Genomic DNA, 16174 nt, shown 5'->3' with positions numbered 1-16174 from the left:
GGGAAGGTGGACACGGCCCTACAGCAGTGCCAGATGTGGTCTGTCCAGTGCCCAGCCTTTTGGGGCCCGTGTGTGGCTCTGAGGGGAAGCACCGTCCCCAGTCCCACTCGGCCTTGTTTGGGGAAGAGAGAGTAGACTCAGACCAGCTGCAGCACTTCTGCATGTGCCCAGCTGGCAAGGGATGAAGCAGAGTTGGTTTGCATCCACCTAAATCCACAGGTGCCCCCAGCTCTGACCTGGTGCTCCAGCCCCAAGGCCCCCAAGTGGTTGGACCTCTGGCCACCTCGGAGGCTCCCTTGGGCCCCAGCAGAGGGTGGGGTCCTAGACCCCAGGATCACCCCTCCTGGTTGAGGCCCACCTGTGCCCAAGACCAGCCACTGGCCAGGACTCCACCCCAGGCCTCAGGACCCAGCTAACCACCCAGGATCAAGCCCACTCCTCTTTGTGTGTAGAAAGAGGACGCATGTGGGACAACAACCCTGGGGACTCGGAGCTGAAACCCTGCTGGACACAGCAGACACACACCGAGGGCCACCTCTGACACCCAGCAAACGATGGGAGCAGCTCACGGAGAGAGCTGAGCCTCGGAAGACAGGAGGTTCCTTTGTTGTTTTTTTAATTTTTAATTTTTCTTACAAAAATTTAGATGTTTACCCATAGTCTTATTTTGGTTTTGTTTTTAATCGTTTTCATTAGTGTTTTTCTTGTTTTTAAGTCACAAACAGCAGGCACTGAACAGCAGTCCCCCACTGCTGCTGCCAAAGGTCAGTCCCAGAGGCGCTACTCAGGGGCCAGAGCCGAGCAGGGAAGGCGCTCCAGGCATCCGGGGGTGGGCGGGGCCCTCCAAAGCCTCTCTGTAGGTCGCCTCCCACTCAGGGCCCAGGGAAACCCCTCCACCCTTGGGTTCAGACTCCCTTCACTGAGCCCCCTCCCTGCCTGGCTGCGGGGCCCCAGGGGCCCACCCCCACCCAGCTCCTCAGGGGCCCCGCCAGCCCCAAAGCAAAGCCAGGTGCCCGGCCCTGGGCCCCACCGGGCTCCCACTGGCACACAGCACCATATCAGTAAACTAACTCGCCTGGGAGTTAGAAGGGGGGAGCGAGGGTGGGAGGGCAGGTGTGTCCAGAACCCACAGCTCCAGGGAAAGAGGAGCTGCCTACCCCCGCCGCCAGGGGCTCCCAGCTCCACGGCGGGGTCTGCGCAGGCCGCCTGGAGGTCCTTTCCCCGAGGTCCCTTCTTCCGAGATCCGACCCTAAGAGCAAACGGCTGGGCCCAGGCCCTGAGGAGGAAGAGGGGAAGGCTGAGCAGGCCTGGTAGCAGGGCGATGGACGCGTGGGTGAAGGCGGCTGCCTCGGGTGGTCCTCGGGGGGCCCTGTGCTGGGGGCATTGGAAGGTGTGGACCACCCCTGTTCTCACCCCGTGACCTCCAGGCCCTGATGGCACAGGGCCTGAGTCAGGCTGCAGGCCAGGGAGCCCCTCCCTCAGCCCCCAGCCTGGGCTTCCCTCCGCTGGGCCTTCAGGCCTGCTGAGCTCGAGGTGGCCCTGCGGGGAGCGTGCAGAGAGTGGAGCAGGCAGGCAGGCAGACCGGATGGAGAGAAGGCCCCGCCCAGAGGACGAACACCAGATGAGAACAAGAACGTACCAGGCATGCAAGCTAGACCCAGGAGTCAACAGGCTGAGGCTTAGCATCCCCCACGGCGTCCACCAGCCTGACCGCGGGTCTGCTGGGCCCGGGAGGAGGAACCTTCCTGCCGGGGTCGGGCTGCAGGGCGGTGGGCAGGAGGGCGTTAGAGGCAGAACAGAGCAGGTTAGTCCGAGCTGGCAAGTTGGGGCTGGGCTGGTCAGCAGGGCAGGGTGAGAGCCGGGGTGCACGCGAGGAGAGGCCTGAGGGCCGGGGGAGCCGAACCAGCGGGGCTCGGAGAGGCAGGGTTGGCACAGAGCAGATGGCAGGGGCTGCCCTGGAGGCAAGACCATGCAGAGGAGGGTGCAGATGCGCCCTCTGTCCCGGCCCCTCCCTCCCAGCGGGTGCGAGTTTTTAACCACCTGCACCCACAGGCTGGCTCTGACGTGAGGTTCCCGAGGCAGAAGGGCCACATCCCGAACGGGTCTCCTAGCCCAACTGCCCTGCAGGTGAGCCCCACCCCAGGCCCCAGACCAAACCTTGCCTGGGCCCCTCTCCAGGTGACCCCCGGACACACCACCTCCCTGGACACCTGCCCACAGCCACTCACTTTCAACGATTCCTTCTCAGAGGCCTCCCCTGCAGGTTCACTGCCTCGAGCCCTGCACTCCCTCCGGTCAACGGCGGAGTATCCATCTGTGGGATGGAGGCAGGAGAGGACTCTGAGGCAGGCACCAGGCATGGATCTCCCTCTCAGCCCAGGATGCATCTGGAGAGGGCCCCCACCTAGCCCGCTCTGAGCCAGGCCTTCTCACGGCCCCTCCCGTGCGGTGGGCCTTGCAGCCTCTCCCCTGTTCCCCACCAGCAACTCAGAACCCTCCAGCTGCCCCCTCAGCTGCCAGACAGGACACCCTGGCTGGGCAGTGACCCCTCCCTGGCTGCCCCACCCCTCACCCCTGAGCACCCCTAAACCAAATCTTTTTTCCAACGACACCTCCTCGGAAGGTCCTCCCCACACAGAGTATAAGCAGCCTGTACCTGCACCTGCCCTCACCTGGGCCAAGTGCCTCCATGGGGATCACGTCCCGGCTGCCTGGCTTCTCGCCGTCTGCAAGGTACGAGCGGGTGGCTGGCTGGTTGCATCGGTGGCAGGGGACCAGGGCTGGCCTCAGCCTGGTGCCAAGGTGAACACCACGGGTGGAGAGGATTGGGGAGGGGAAGGGAGGGGGCCATCTTCCTGGAAGAAGGTCGGCCTCCCTCTACCCCTCAGCAGGGTGGAAGGACATTCCTGAACCTCAGGATGGACCCCTGCCTCATACTCACCCAGGCTCTTGTCCACCAGCGGCAGTGTGCTATCGTCCAAGCCTCCGGGACTCGGTGGTGCCTTGGGGCCCTTGGCATTAGCAGAACCCGACTAGGGGGAGGAGGGCACATAACAGACGGGGTGGGTCGGGGTGCTCCCACGGGGTACCCAGCCTGGGTGAAGTGAGAGAGAAGGGCCGGGTGGGCCGAACCTGGAAGCGCGCCTTGGTCCAGCCGTCCCTCTGCAGAGCACCACGTAGCTCCTTGTAACTCCACACCGTCTGCAGCACATGGGATGCGGCCTTCGCCTCGCGCACCGATTGGCTGCGGTCCGGGCTGGGGTCAGTGTCTGGCCAAGACGGCCCTGCTCTGCCCCCACCTAGGCCCCGCCCACCTGGGGGCACCTCCTGCCCACCTAAGCCCCACCCACCCACCTGGAGGCGCCAAGTGCCACCAGCGCAGGCACGCCGCGGGCCTGCAGCAGCGAGCGCGCGTTGTCCAGGCTGTCAGACACGATCTCGTGGATGGTGTTGAGCACGGCCACCACTGTGTCCTCCTCCAGACAGGCCCCGGGCCGTGCGGGTGCCTGCGCGCTGCGCACATTTCGCACGAGCTCGGCCATGGCGTAGCTCCCTGCAGGCAGGGGCTGTAAGGACACTCCGGTGCCGGCAGGAGGGGGGCCGCGAGGAGCGGGTGGCCCGGGCCCCAGACCCCCGTCCCCGCCCTCACCGATGAGGTCCTTGTTGCGCCGGTCCAGCGAGAGGTTGCGCAGGGCGATGGCGACGGCGCGCACCACCTTGTCGGTCTCCGACTGCAGCAGCTCCACCAGCACCGGCAGCCCACGCTCCTTGCGCACAGTGGCGCGGATGTACGTGGCCCACTGCGGCGGGGGTGCGAGGTGTGCTCAGTGCTGGCCGCGCCGCACACACCAAGACACTCGCCTACCTGAGCCCTGACCACTCCTCCGGCTGGACTGTTCTTCTCCCCCGCCTGACAAAGCCCTCCCCCAGCAGCTCCCCCACCATCTCCACCGGGAATGCTCCTGGGATTCCCTCGGCCTCCTCCCTGCCAGGCTTGGCCTCTCACCACCCAGTTGCCAGCACTGAGGTTCTGCAGGGCACCGGCTGCGGCCTCCAGAGTGTTGAAGTTCCGACTCTCCGTCAGGAGGGACAGGTAGAGACGCACTACCTCGGGCTGGTACAGCAGCTCGAAGCCTGTGCACGGAGCACCCGCAGCCCACAGTCACCCAGGCCGCCCCATCACCCCCTACCCCCTCCTCAGCCCTCCCAGGGAAGGGCGAGCTGTGGCCCAGTATGGCTGTGGCATCATCAGGAATGTTTAGCAGCAACATGTTCACCCCTTAGCCACCGAAGAGTAAAAAGCCTTCCCACTTCACAAGGCAATCAACCCAAGCTCTGAGGTAGCAGTGGGTTTAGGCGAGGTCATTCTTCCTTGACCCCACTGCCAAAGAAATGGGACCTGCCTGATGCTGGAGCTTCCGGGAGGCCTGGGGTGGGGAGGGAGGCAGTAACCACAGCTGCTCCCCTAGCAACAGGACTCAGACTCCCTAGCAACAGCCCCCCCACCCGTATATAAGGCCCACCCTCCCTGTCGGAGCCACTCAACCACTCCTCGTCCCTCATCAATTGAGGCTCCAGCCTGGCAGCAGAGCCACCCCACAGTGCTCCAGAGAGGAGGGCGGAGCAGCCTTCCAAGTCTGCCCCCACATTTAGGCTTCTGTGTCCCTGGACATTTCCTCCCCTCCCCCGCACGCCCCACATGTCATCACCCCTTCTCCAGTTCTCATGTCCCATACTCCCTCCACTCCAGCCTCCTGTCCCCCAAATGCTCCAAGCACTTGCCCCTGCAGGGCATTTGCATGGGCTGGTCCCTCTGCCTGTGATGCTTCCCCCCAGACCTCCCACGGTTGCGCTGCTGCACCCTGCTCTTGGGCATCTGGGCTTGCAGGGCAGACCTCTCTCGCCCAGGCTGGATTCCCAGTGCACAGAGAAGTGCCACACAGAGTGGGGCTCCGATGGACACAGGGAGCGAGAAGCTTGAACCACTCCCCCACATGATCTGAGTGATCTTGCCCAGCCTCCCAACTGGATCTGACTGCACCTCGGGGCTCCAAAATCCCTAGGAGTGAACCCGGGCTCCTCGGCTGGCACAGGAGGCCCTGCCCAGCTAGCCCTCACTCCAATCCCTGCCAGCCTCTCATGTGCTATGTGACCTGGCAAGTGCTTGGCTCCTCCCTGCCTCTGCGCCCACACCCTGCCTGAAATGACCTGTGGCACAGACCCTGATTCTGAGCCCTGAGCAGGTGCCCAGGGACTGCACAGTCCTCTGAGGAACCCGACACCTGTAGGCCTCAGTTTCCCCACGAGATCCCCAAGGCCCTTCAGCCGTTTGGTGGTACAAAGCTTAACTCCTGGACAGGCCTGGGCCTGGATTCCACCTCCCACTGCTCACCTTTGGCAGCCTCAGTCCGCTTGGGTAGGTCCAGAGTGTCAAAGTTCCGGTCCATCTCACCATCCCTCTTTCCTGGAACAGAAGAGCAGTGGGAGGTGAGGTGGACCCTGCAGGGTGCAGGTATGTGTCAGGAGGGGCGGGGACAGCACCCCCACATCCAAGACTGGGCACCAAGAGGCCTGAGAACAGAGCACTGCTCTGAGTCCAGGCAGGCAGCTCTGCCCAAAGGGCAGTGGTAGCAGTTAGGCCTAGGGAGGTCCGAGCCCTGCCTGAGCTGCCAGGGCTCATCCTCCATCGGGTGCTGGGAGCTGCACTGCAGATCCTCCCGATGGGCTCCTTGGGCCCACCATGTGTGTGAACTGAGGGGCCCAGGAGCCCAGACTGGGGCAGGGAGGTGCAGACAGGGAAGCCAAGGGCTGGCAGGGACAGGACTTGCCTGGCTGCACAGTGAGGCAGGGCTGGAGCCAAGAATCCCACTCATGGGGAAACTTGCCCCTGTCTGGGGCCAGGACCCAGGCCTGGGCTCTGCTGGCCAGGAGACCCCCCACTCGCAGGCCCCTGCAGCAGCCCCACCTAACACCCGTCAGCCTCGGCCTGCACACCTCCGTGAGAGCCAGCTCACCACCTCCCGGCTGCCCTCCCGCTCAGATGAGGAACCTTCCCCTTCCTGGAAGGCAGAGCTGAGTTCAGACAATCAGGGGCCTGCCCTACCCAGCCTCCTGGGGCATTTGCATGGTCCCTCCATCTGAGCCACACCTGGCCCATCCCATCAGAGGGGCAGACCCTGCTCCCCAGTGCCCCTGGGAATGGACATGCCCAGGCCCTATCCACCCTCGGCTCTGAGGTTACAGAGGGACAGCCCCTCGGCCTCCCAAACAGCCCCAGGCTGACATTCCTGCAGTTGTCATGTCCACACAGTTGCCATGGAGATGGCTGCCTGGAGAAGGAACTGGGATCAGGACTTCCCAAGGATGAAAGGTCCTGCAGTTGTCATGGAGATGGCTGCCTGAGCAATGGGGGCGGGAAGGGGTCCCTGGTGCCCACTGCACCCGCCAGGCCTGCATGGCAGGACAAACAGGGACTTACCTTCATGGAACCACTCTTCTGGGCGGCCGGAGGAAGCACAGGAGAGAGGAGAGGAGCCTGAGCGGGCAGCACCCCCATTCCCTCCCAGGAAGTGTAGGACAGAGGGACGGGGACTCTCACCCCGATTACTTTTGGGGGCTGAGTGCCCACAAGTGGGACGGGGATCAGAAAAGGCCAACGCAGTGGGGCAGGTGAAGGCAGTGTACAGACCCCTGGCAGCTACACCCGAGGTAGGGACGGGGTGAGGCAGGTGGGGTGCTGCCCCCTGGGCTCCCCAGGGTCCTCGGGTGTCCTGCCAATGCCAGGAGGCGGCGCTGTCCTCGGCACTTCCAAACTTGGGCCCCCAGGCCCTTCCTGGAGCTGAGGGCCTGGGTCCAGGCACCAGGGGGGACCACTGCACAGGTGGTCCTGGGCACCCTCCTTGGCTCCCTGAACGTGTCCCCGGTGGGTGTGGAGGGCCTTCGGCTTGGCAGGGTCGGGGGTCCTAGAGCAGCACCCCAGTCCCACCCACACACCTTTGGCCTTCTTGCCACCAAAGCAGCCGGCGTCCTCCCTCCTCCGGCGCTGGGCACCCATGGCACTGCCCGGGGGCCTGGGCTCGGCCTCCTGGTACCTGTCAGCCCCCGGCACCTCCTTGTGCACGTGGTAGGAGAGGTTCCGCACGATGCACACGCAGTTCTCCACTGACTGCAGGGAGAGGGGGCTAGGGTACCGCTGGGGGGCACGGGACACTGACCGCTCCCCCAGGGAAGATGCCACAGCTCGTGAGTGCAGAAGGGACCGGGTGTAGGATGGGGAGGCCTGGGTTAGGGGCCCACTCGGGCGAAACCCAGGGAGGGGCTGAGGAAGGAGGGGGGAGCACCTACCACACGCGGGACCTGGTCCAGGGCTTCAGGGCACACCTGCTGCCCCGCACCACACACCCGTCCCCTGTGCCACCTGGATAGTCCAGGGCTCCTGCTCCGTTCCCCGACCCTTCATGGGAGGCTGCGATACTGACCCTGCCTGGGGCCTGCCAGGGCCTCCCCGCCTACCTTGTTGTCCGTGTCCTTCCTGCCCACGGCCGACTGCAGGGCGTGCAGGAGTGCGTCCACCAGCCCCTCACACTCACGGAGTCGCCGCCGGGCCTCTGCACCATCTGAGCTCACATTCCTGTGTGGCCAAGAGCAAGCCCTGTGACCCCAGCTCCAGCTCCGGGGTCTCATCTTATCTGCAGAACGTGCTCTGTGCCATGCCGTCAGGGCTGCTAGCAGATGACAAGAGGCTAGCAGTGAAGGTGAAGCAGCAATGGCCTGACTGCTAAGACCCCAGGAGGGGGCCCTGGCCTGGCATCTGTGTGGGGTGGGGGGCTCCCCTGACTCCCAGCTGAACTGCAAAGGGACAGAAGTGGATCCAGACGCCTGAATCTGTGCTGTTCAGGGCTCCACCCTGTGCTAAGGACCCCAGAGGGCCATGGGGGGATATCCTGATGGACAGACAGGACCGAGGGGACGCAGGACTGCCTGTGGGGTCTCTGCAGGGCCTCCAAGGGTGGTGGGGGGTGGGCAGGGGTCACAAGGAGGTGGGATGAGGCCTCTGAGGCAGACTGGAGAGGAGGATCCTAGCTCCCCTTCCCTGGGTGTCACAGGGATGGGTCGAAGCTGGGCAGGGATGGAGCAGGGGTACATGGGAGGGTGGCAGACATCCAGAGGCTGCCTGTGGGGGTGAGTACAGCCCCATCAGGCACATTCTCGGGACTCGGGCAGAAACTGTGACCTGGCTCTGACGCCGAGGCCTGGGTGGCTAGCTGTCTTCCATGTTATCTGGGACACAGGGACGTGGCTATTCCTAGGACAGCTGTCCCCAGGTGTGCATGCAGGCTCTGGTGCCTGGCTCCTGCCTCCTTGGGTGGGAACAGCCCTGGGAGGCTTCGAGGGGCACCTGAGCAAGGCCCCACACACACCTCAAGCAGCCTGATGTGTTCTTGAAGACAGTCGTCCACTCAGCATCCCGTGGCTTGGAGTCTTCGTTGGGCTCTGGCTCCCAGCCCGAGTGTGGCACAATGACCTCATGGGTCAGCGTCTGCAGGCCGTGGTCAATGATGACCATCTTCAGGGGTTCGTAGGACGACAGGTTCCAGAGTGTGCCTGCAGGGTGCCATCGACCCACCAGTGCTGACCACAGGCACTGTCCCCACAGGACCAGCTCAGGATCCACCCCGCCCTCTTCAGGCCCCAGCTCACGCCGGAAGACAGGAGTGACAAAAGCCACAAGAGGCCCTGGGTGCTGCTCTGGTGTGGGTGAGATGCACATGCCACACTGAGAGGGGGCTCCCCGGGGGGGGAAGGAGCCCCCTAGAGGCCAGGACACAGGAGGGGCTGGCAGGGAGCCTGGAGCTGGCATGTGCCTTTTCCCCACCCCTTCCCAGCCACCCAGGCAGGTGGGACTATGCTCCTGGGGCCACGCCAAGAGGGGATCATCACACGACCCTGACCAGCCATGGTCCCCACGACTGCCCTGCTGGGGGGGCCAGAGAGCCAGAGAGGCAGGACCCAGAGTAGTCATGGTGGGGACATGGGAGCTGGCGGGGAGGGGGCCAGCGCCAGCCCCACCTGTGGCGGCCAAGTCCAGCGGTAGAGACCTGACACAGTACCTAAACCTGACTCCCGACTGAACCGCGACGCAGGCGGCCAGGCGCCTCACCTGTGACGAGCTCGCGGACCTCGCTGTCCCGGGCAGCCCGCAGCAGGCGCACCAGGGCAGGCACACCGCCGCAGTCCCGGATGGCGGCCTTGTTGTCAGCATCCCTGCCATACGAGAGGTTCCGCAGTGCCCCACAGGCCCGGCGCCGCACCTCCGCCCGCGGGTGGTCCAGCAGGGCCACAAGCAGCGGCAGCCCCCGCAGCTGCCGCACGCGGCGCTTGACACCCTCGTTCTCAAAGCACAGGTGCTGCAGGTAGGCGGCCGCGTTGGCCTTCACGGGGTCCACGGGGTGCCGCAGCATGGCCAGCACCTCGGGCAGCTCGGGGTCCCGCCAGCGCGGCTCCTTGCGGGCACTGTCCACCGAGGGTGAGCGCCGCACTGCCCGGTCCAGGCTGCCCAGGCTGCCATGTTCCGGCTGGGCCAGGGGCGCCGTCGTGGCTGGGAAGGGGGGCCGCTCCTCCATCAGCTCACCGCCATCGTCCGCCACGTCCTCGTAGGCCCTGTGCAGGTGAGCACGGTGCATGACCGTCCTCTCGCGGCTGCTGGCTGGCCTTGCCCCCAAGCGGCCCCATCACACATTCTCCAGGGGACCAGGAACCCATGGGGCAGGGCTGAGCCTAGAGCATCGTCGGTGCTGCGGGTCATACCCGACCCAGCAAGAACTAACTCACAGCCAGTGATAGAGCCAAACCCCAGCCAATGTCATCAGAACTTGTATCCCTCCCAGATGGGAGCTCACTCACTCCCATTACCAGGCAGTTTCCCTGACTCCCAGCTAAATGTGTTTCTACGAAACATCTGTCTGTGACTGGGGTCCCACCTCCCCATGAGGCCATGTCTGGCTAGTGCACCCCTTGCACATAGCCAGCCTGGTAGGACCATCTGAGGGCCTCAGGCCACCAGTTCTCCAGGGCACAAGATGTCAAACCCACTTCCTAGGTGAGGGATTGGGGCTGGGGGTGGGCGAGTGTCTCGCCTGTGGCCACAAAGCATAATCCAGACCCAGGCAGTGGTCATGTTCCCACCTGACAGACAGAGAAGCTGAGGGCAGGGGAGACAGAACCAAAGGCTGCAGAGAGAAGGGAAGGACCGAGGGCCTGGGTTCTGGGTGCTCCTGTGATGGGGGAGGGGCTGGGGCCCAAGCTCAGAAAAATGCCCTGGGTCCCTTGGGCTTGTGTCTTCCGGGCCATCTGGCTGGAGCAGGGGCAGCAGGCATGGGGGCGTCACCAGCTTCTCTTGCTCCAGACCCACAGGGAGGGTGCCCAGTGCAATCCCACAGCCCAGAGCCCGCCCTTGCCGCTGTCCCTGACAAGAGCCAAGGCCAATTCAAACTAACGTGTGCGTTATTAACACAGCACCGCAGCGAGACTACCCGTGTGGTACTCTGCAAGGAGTGGAAGGCAGGCTTCCTGGAGGCAGTGATAGCGCATGGGGGCTCACCTGGTGCGCAGGCCCCGCCCACAGTCTGGCCTCCTCCGTGCGGCTGTGCCACAGTCAGGCTCCAGCTCCGGGCCCCCCTCGTCCTCAGCAGCCAGGCTGCGAGTGTCGTCCTCCAAGCCATATGGCTCTGCCTGGAACCGCTCAGGCTGGGAGCGGCCAGCTGGTGGACCAGGCTCAGGGCCCGCGGGGAAGGCCTCCCGGCGGCTGGGCAGCGTGAAGCAGCCATCACCAGGGCCTGGGCCCAGGGGGCCTCCGCGCAGAGGCCGCACACCCAGCCCGCGGGACAGGCTGCCATAGCTGGGGACGTCGCGGGGCTCGTCAGGAAAGCCGCCTCCGCTGCCAAGGCAGGTGCGGGAGAGTGTGGCCGCCGGGCCACCCCCGCGCAGCAGGAAGTGTCGGTCCAGGGGGCCATCGGTGAAGGGGCCCAGTGGGTGGCCACCGTCCAGCAGGGGGAGGCCATCGGGGCCCACGGGCACCTGGCGCACTGTTCGAGTGGTCACCGTCTTGACTGTCTTGGTGACCTGGTGGGTGAGGGGGCAGCCTGTGGGCTGGCAGCCTGAAAGGCCAGGGTGGCCTCAGCCCTCCACCTGAATAATGGGTGGCCCGCAGGAGGCCAGGGCGAGGTGTACCTTGGTCTCAGTGCGACGAGTGGTGCCATCTTCCGATGTGACGATGGACACATGGGAGGTGGGGGTGCCAGGGTCCTCCTCCACCGTCACTGTCTCCTCCAGCACCTCAGGTGCCTCCGGCATCATGGCCAAAGAGGCCTGGCTGCCCGGGCTCTGCTCCTGGGCAAGGGGGCAGGTGTTGGTGGGAGGACCCCGTGCTCAGCAGCCCTGGGGCAAGGACGCTCGTGCTGGCCTGGATGCCAGGAGGGCCTTCTTCCCCTGCCCCAGGGCCTGTCTCAGCCCCGGCTGGTGAGGACAGCAGCACATTCTTGCCTCTGAAAGCCAAGGGGCTGGTCCCCACCCCAGGTCCTCCTCGGGCTGATCTAGTGGATAAGGCCTTGGGCCCAGCGGCGCAGTCTTGGGCAGCCCTGTCTAAGCTGTAAGCCCAGCTGCCACAGCTCCTGGAGGCCCAAGCACCCACAGGACGCTCTCCTGACGTCACTCATCACCCCTGCCTGTGCCCTCCCTAAAGGATGGCTCTTTCCTGTGCCTCCTCCCTGCCCACCCCAGAAACCTTGAGTGCAGGGGGTGGCAATTTCAGCATTGTTCACCGACTCCCTGTGGCCACACCCAGGCTCCCGCCATCCCCAAGGCCAGCTAGACGCCCTCGCAGGACAGAAATACCCAACTCCCAGAATGCCCTGCGCACTCAGAACACCAAAATACCCTTGCCCCTTCCGGCCCAGATACTCTTGGGGTGCTAAGTGGGCAGGGCCTGGCCCTACCTCACTCGGGCCAGTGGCTGGTACCCCTCACTGAGGCCCTGGGTGTCATATCAGAGAGCCCAGAGAGGGTAGATTCAGGCCAATGTGGGCCCAGCTGATCCTTGATGGGAACCCTGGTGTCCCCTCCCCACACACCCCCGGGTCTCCCTGGCCTTGGCCCTCAGCTCTCAGCCCCCCTTGCCAACATCCCCACAGGCAAGATGGTGCTGGAGAGAGGCTCTTCTAAAGCCCACAGGCCTACTGGCCAGATTCACCAGTGGGGAAACTGAGGCTCAGAGAGGACAGGCCAGCCCACAGCACAGCTGGGCTGGACCCCTGCTATGCTGAGTGGCATGGGGACCCCAGGCCTCTGACCACCTGGGTCCCCCCCACCATGCCAACATCCCAGGATCAGTGTCTGGCCAGGACGGGTAGGAGCTGAAACCCAAGCTGCAGTGGGCGGGCGCGGGGGAGCACATTCCCGGGCAGCCAGGGCTGGGTCAGCAGGAGGACAGGTCCTGCTCCAGGGCCCAGGCCCGTGCCTTGTGGGATGGGTCCCCGCCTGGGCCCCAGGCCCCTGAGGCCTGCACAGACAGGGAGCTGAGGCCCAGGAAAGGCCAGCAGCTCAACCTGCATCTGCCTGGCACCAGAGAGCCCTGCTCTGCTCCCGTCCCTGGGACCGGAACATGCAAGGCAAGGCTCCCAGGGCCACCTTTCCGTCCCCGGGCCCAGGAGCATGCAAGGCAAGGTGCCCAGGGTTGCCCTCGGGGCCTACCTCCCGAGGGCCTTGGGTGTGAAGTCTCCCCAGGTTGGGGTCCTGTCCTAAAGGAATGCATGTCCCCCCAAATACACACAGTGCTAAGGTTCTGGGCCCCTGCAGCCTCTTCAGGGGTCGCAGGAGAAGCCTGCACCAACCTGCTGGGAGCATCCCTCAGGCTCTGGTGACAGAGGAAGAGGTCACAGAATGTGTCCCCTCCCCCAGAAGCAGGGCTTCGGAGGACAATATGTGATTTTATGAAAAAGAGAAACTGAGGCCTGACAGAGGAGAAAGGACTACCCAGAACTGCACAAACTGCTAACGGGGGATTTCAGGCATCCACAGGGAAGGGCTTTCAGTCACATGTCACCCCTCTGGGGCGACAGCCTTGGCTGCCGCCTTCTCAGTCCTAGAATGCAAGTAGTATGCCTGTCAGGGACCTGGCCAGGAAGGAAGGATGCTGTTCCTTGGGAAAGAGAAGTAAACTGAGGCCTGGGGTGGGGACACGCTGGTACGCGGCTGGGCAGGGTGGCCTGGCTCTTCTCTGAGGGTACTGGGGAGCTGGGGCGGTTCTGGAGCAGAGGTTCAGGGACAGCATGTCCCTGCTGGGGCCTCGGCCGCCCCATCTGCACTTGGCAACTGTGGGAGCAAAAGTGTGGCTGGCAGTCAGCTCTCTGCTCAGCCGGGGAAGCGGGGGAGCAGCAAGGCCCCATGGCTACAAAGCACAGGGAACAGGGAGTGCAGGGAGCAGGACTGACAGGAGGGGACCAGGTTGTCCAGGACACTGCCAGGAGTACGAACCCCTTAGTAGGTATGCATACATTTGCATATATTTAACCCTCTCCGAGAAGAGCCACTACCCCCTGGCCAGGCTTGGACTGCTAGAGGGTGGCACTGGGGGTGCACATCTTGGACCTCAGTGCCAGGGGGGCCTGGCTGCTGCTTCTCACTCCAGCCTGCAGACACAATAGAGAATTGGGGGGAAGAGGAGATGGGGGTCCAGGAGAACCAGGGGCCCAACAAGGCCTGGCAACCCTGCAGCATCAGCCACCAACACCCAGCCCGGGCAGCCCGGCAGCGGGATCCCAAGGCCCCAAGAGCCCTGACTGGCAAATGACCTCAGGGAGCTAAAAATGGTGATGACTTCACCCCGGTGGGCAGGGACGCGGGAGCGTGAGTCAGCCGGTGATCACAGGGAGGCCCGGCCCCCGTTACACACGCCTGGGCACACACATGCAGAAAGGGACCTGGACACACATGTGCACGAACACCCATCCCAGCTCCCCGGCCCAGGCACGTCAGTTCGCAGGCTCTCCCAACAGCACCCAGCACCGACATCCCCTCCTGCCTTCTACCTGCATGTCCAGATTTTCTCAACCACCTATGCAGCATCTACCATGGGAGTCTCAGAGCTGGCAGGTGGGGGATCCAGGGCCTAGGGTAGAAGGAGCCCAAGGTCGACCCCTGGCTTGGGCCTCTGAAATGTCTTTGGGGTGAGAACATGGGGTCACAGACTGACTGACCAGGACACAGTCAGCTCTCAACAGAGGCTGCTGACCAGGCTGCCAGGATCCTCGTCTGGCCTCAAGGCCCTGCTCTAGGGCCCCATGTCCCATGGCCACCTACCCAGGCTGGCCCACCTCAGGAACCCCCAGCCCTGCAGCCCCAGATTTCCCTCATACCCTAGACATGAACAACACCTGCAGCCTCCCCACACCCCAAATTCTGCCAAGTCCTGTCAACTGCCTCACCCTCCCTCTGCCCTGGCATCATCCTTGCCTCTCTCGCTGGGATGACTGTCCAGCCTCCCATCAGCTCTCCCCAGGGCCCAAATCTGTCCCATGGTCCTCCCATCCATGGTCCACTTGGTCCAGGGGCCCTGGGCCTGGACCAGCAAGGGGCTGCTGTACACTTCTGGAGTTTCCCATGAGCTCCTGTGAACTTGTGGGAGGGGCCGAGCCCAGGACTCCAAGCAGGGGCGGGAGTGACCAGTATCTCAGAAAGTTGGACCCAACCACTGCTCTCAAGAGGGTCTCCAGAGGCCCAGAGCTGGAGGGCTCTGGCCCTGTCACACACCTGGGCTCAGCTTTCTTGTATGAAAACAAGAAGGACCCGGGGTGTCCAGGCCACAGGACAGGTGGGGTAGTGCCAGTCTTGACTTTGTGACCAGATCTAAGGTGTGTGAGGCTCAGAAAAATGAGACATGGGACAAGACACAGAGGGGCCACCCCTGGGCAAAAGCCCACAGCAGCCTCTGGGGGCGCATGTGGGAATGGCGGAAGGAGGGGACAGAGGAAACAAGCCAAGTCACCACTGGTGGTGAGCTGGACTGGGGTCCCAGAGGCACGGATCCACCTGCAATGTCTGCCCTTGAGAGATGAGCACCCATGGTCTGGATCATGAAGAACAGGATGTGGGGTGGTTGTCCCACCCTGTCCACAGCCCCACCAGCACACGCAAGGGATAGAATAAGGTGGGATCCCACCCCTGGCTCCCACAACCCCGTCGAGGCTCTCAGAGAGCACGCGACGGCTGCTGCTGGATGATGAACCGAGGGTTGGAGGAATACCAGCCCCCCATCCAGAGCGGCCATCCTGGATGAAGTCCAGGCCAAGACAGGCAAGCATCTCCCACCAGGGAGCAAGTCCTTGGCCATTACAGACGTCCTCTCCCTTGGTGTCCACAGTGGCAAACCCAGCCCTGGCTGACCGGGAGCTCCCCGCTCCACAGCAGCAGTCCACCTGCAAGGGCGCAGGCCCAGGATGAATGGCCAAGAGGCCAAGGGGTAGTAGGTGCCCAGCAGACTGGGGGAGCAAGCTTGTGGGCGACGGCAAGGTGGGCCATCATCCACCCTAGCTTTCCCAAGCCCAGCCCACACCCATCAGGCACACAGTGGCCCCACATTCCCCCAGCTCCCCTGAACTGGCCTCTCCATCTCTGGGGCAGGCAGGCACCTAGCTGTCCAGGTGAGCAGGTGTGTAGGAGACCTACCTCTTGCTCCTCCACTCTGCCTCAGTTTCCCCGCCTGTTAGGGGACCCCGCTCTTCTGAGCAAGAGTGCAGGCTGCCCGCAAGCCTTCCCCCATGCTGGTGCTGGGAGGAAGCCCCCCTCCGCCTCCGCACGTGGGCAGGGCAGTCCCCCAGCCGTCTCTCCACGTGCGCTGCCGCGGCAGACCCGGCTTGCATTAAAGCTCCGAAGCTCCTGCGCGGCCCCCAGAGCCGGGGCCCCGTGAATTTGGGGGAGGCCTAGTCGCGCCGCCCTCTCCAGATTCGGCCTCCCACCCGCGCAGAGGGTCTGCTCGGGAAGGCCCTGCCCACCACCCCGTCCCAGGCACCTGTCCCGGGCGCTGGCCCGGGTGCGCCCGCTCCCACCCCTCCACCCGCTCCCCGCACCCCCGGTGGCGCGCTCACTTCGCCGCCCCGCCCGGCCGCTGCCCGGGGGCGCA

General features: G+C 64.4%; 1 protein-coding gene across 5 annotated transcripts in view; it reads right to left on the bottom strand.

Moving 5' to 3' along the window:
* Positions 1-7: 7 nt before the first annotated feature.
* ARVCF (ARVCF delta catenin family member) overlaps positions 8-16174 on the bottom strand; it is a 36603-nt gene continuing 20436 nt past the window's right edge. Inside the window, exons 2-18 of one of the 5 annotated variants that reach the window (XM_029219056.1) lie at positions 11230-11388; positions 10601-11121; positions 9161-9660; positions 8421-8604; positions 7513-7630; positions 6994-7165; positions 6479-6496; positions 5393-5464; positions 4007-4134; positions 3650-3800; positions 3355-3553; positions 3133-3244; positions 2942-3032; positions 2673-2726; positions 2229-2314; positions 1640-1759; positions 8-1276 (exon numbers count right to left, since the gene is read on the bottom strand). In XM_029219056.1, the coding sequence (XP_029074889.1) occupies positions 1652-1759; positions 2229-2314; positions 2673-2726; positions 2942-3032; positions 3133-3244; positions 3355-3553; positions 3650-3800; positions 4007-4134; positions 5393-5464; positions 6479-6496; positions 6994-7165; positions 7513-7630; positions 8421-8604; positions 9161-9660; positions 10601-11121; positions 11230-11388 (2673 nt within the window). In that variant the 3' untranslated portion in view covers positions 8-1276; positions 1640-1651. Of the gene's footprint in view, positions 1277-1639; positions 1760-2228; positions 2315-2672; positions 2792-2941; positions 3033-3132; positions 3245-3354; positions 3554-3649; positions 3801-4006; positions 4135-5392; positions 5465-6478; positions 6497-6993; positions 7166-7512; positions 7631-8420; positions 8605-9160; positions 9661-10600; positions 11122-11229; positions 11389-16174 lie in introns of those variants that run through there. The other 4 variants (XM_029219048.1, XM_029219038.1, XR_003792862.1 and 1 more) reach the window with 4 other exon arrangements.

The sequence above is a fragment of the Monodon monoceros genome, unplaced genomic scaffold, assembly GCF_005190385.1.
Source record: "Monodon monoceros isolate NGI ecotype Baffin Bay Population unplaced genomic scaffold, NGI_Narwhal_1 Super_Scaffold_1, whole genome shotgun sequence".
Classification (NCBI taxonomy): Eukaryota; Metazoa; Chordata; class Mammalia; order Artiodactyla; family Monodontidae; genus Monodon; species Monodon monoceros.
The sequence above is the reverse complement of the archived record's forward strand: the minus strand, read 5'-3'. Positions and strand labels throughout refer to the sequence as shown.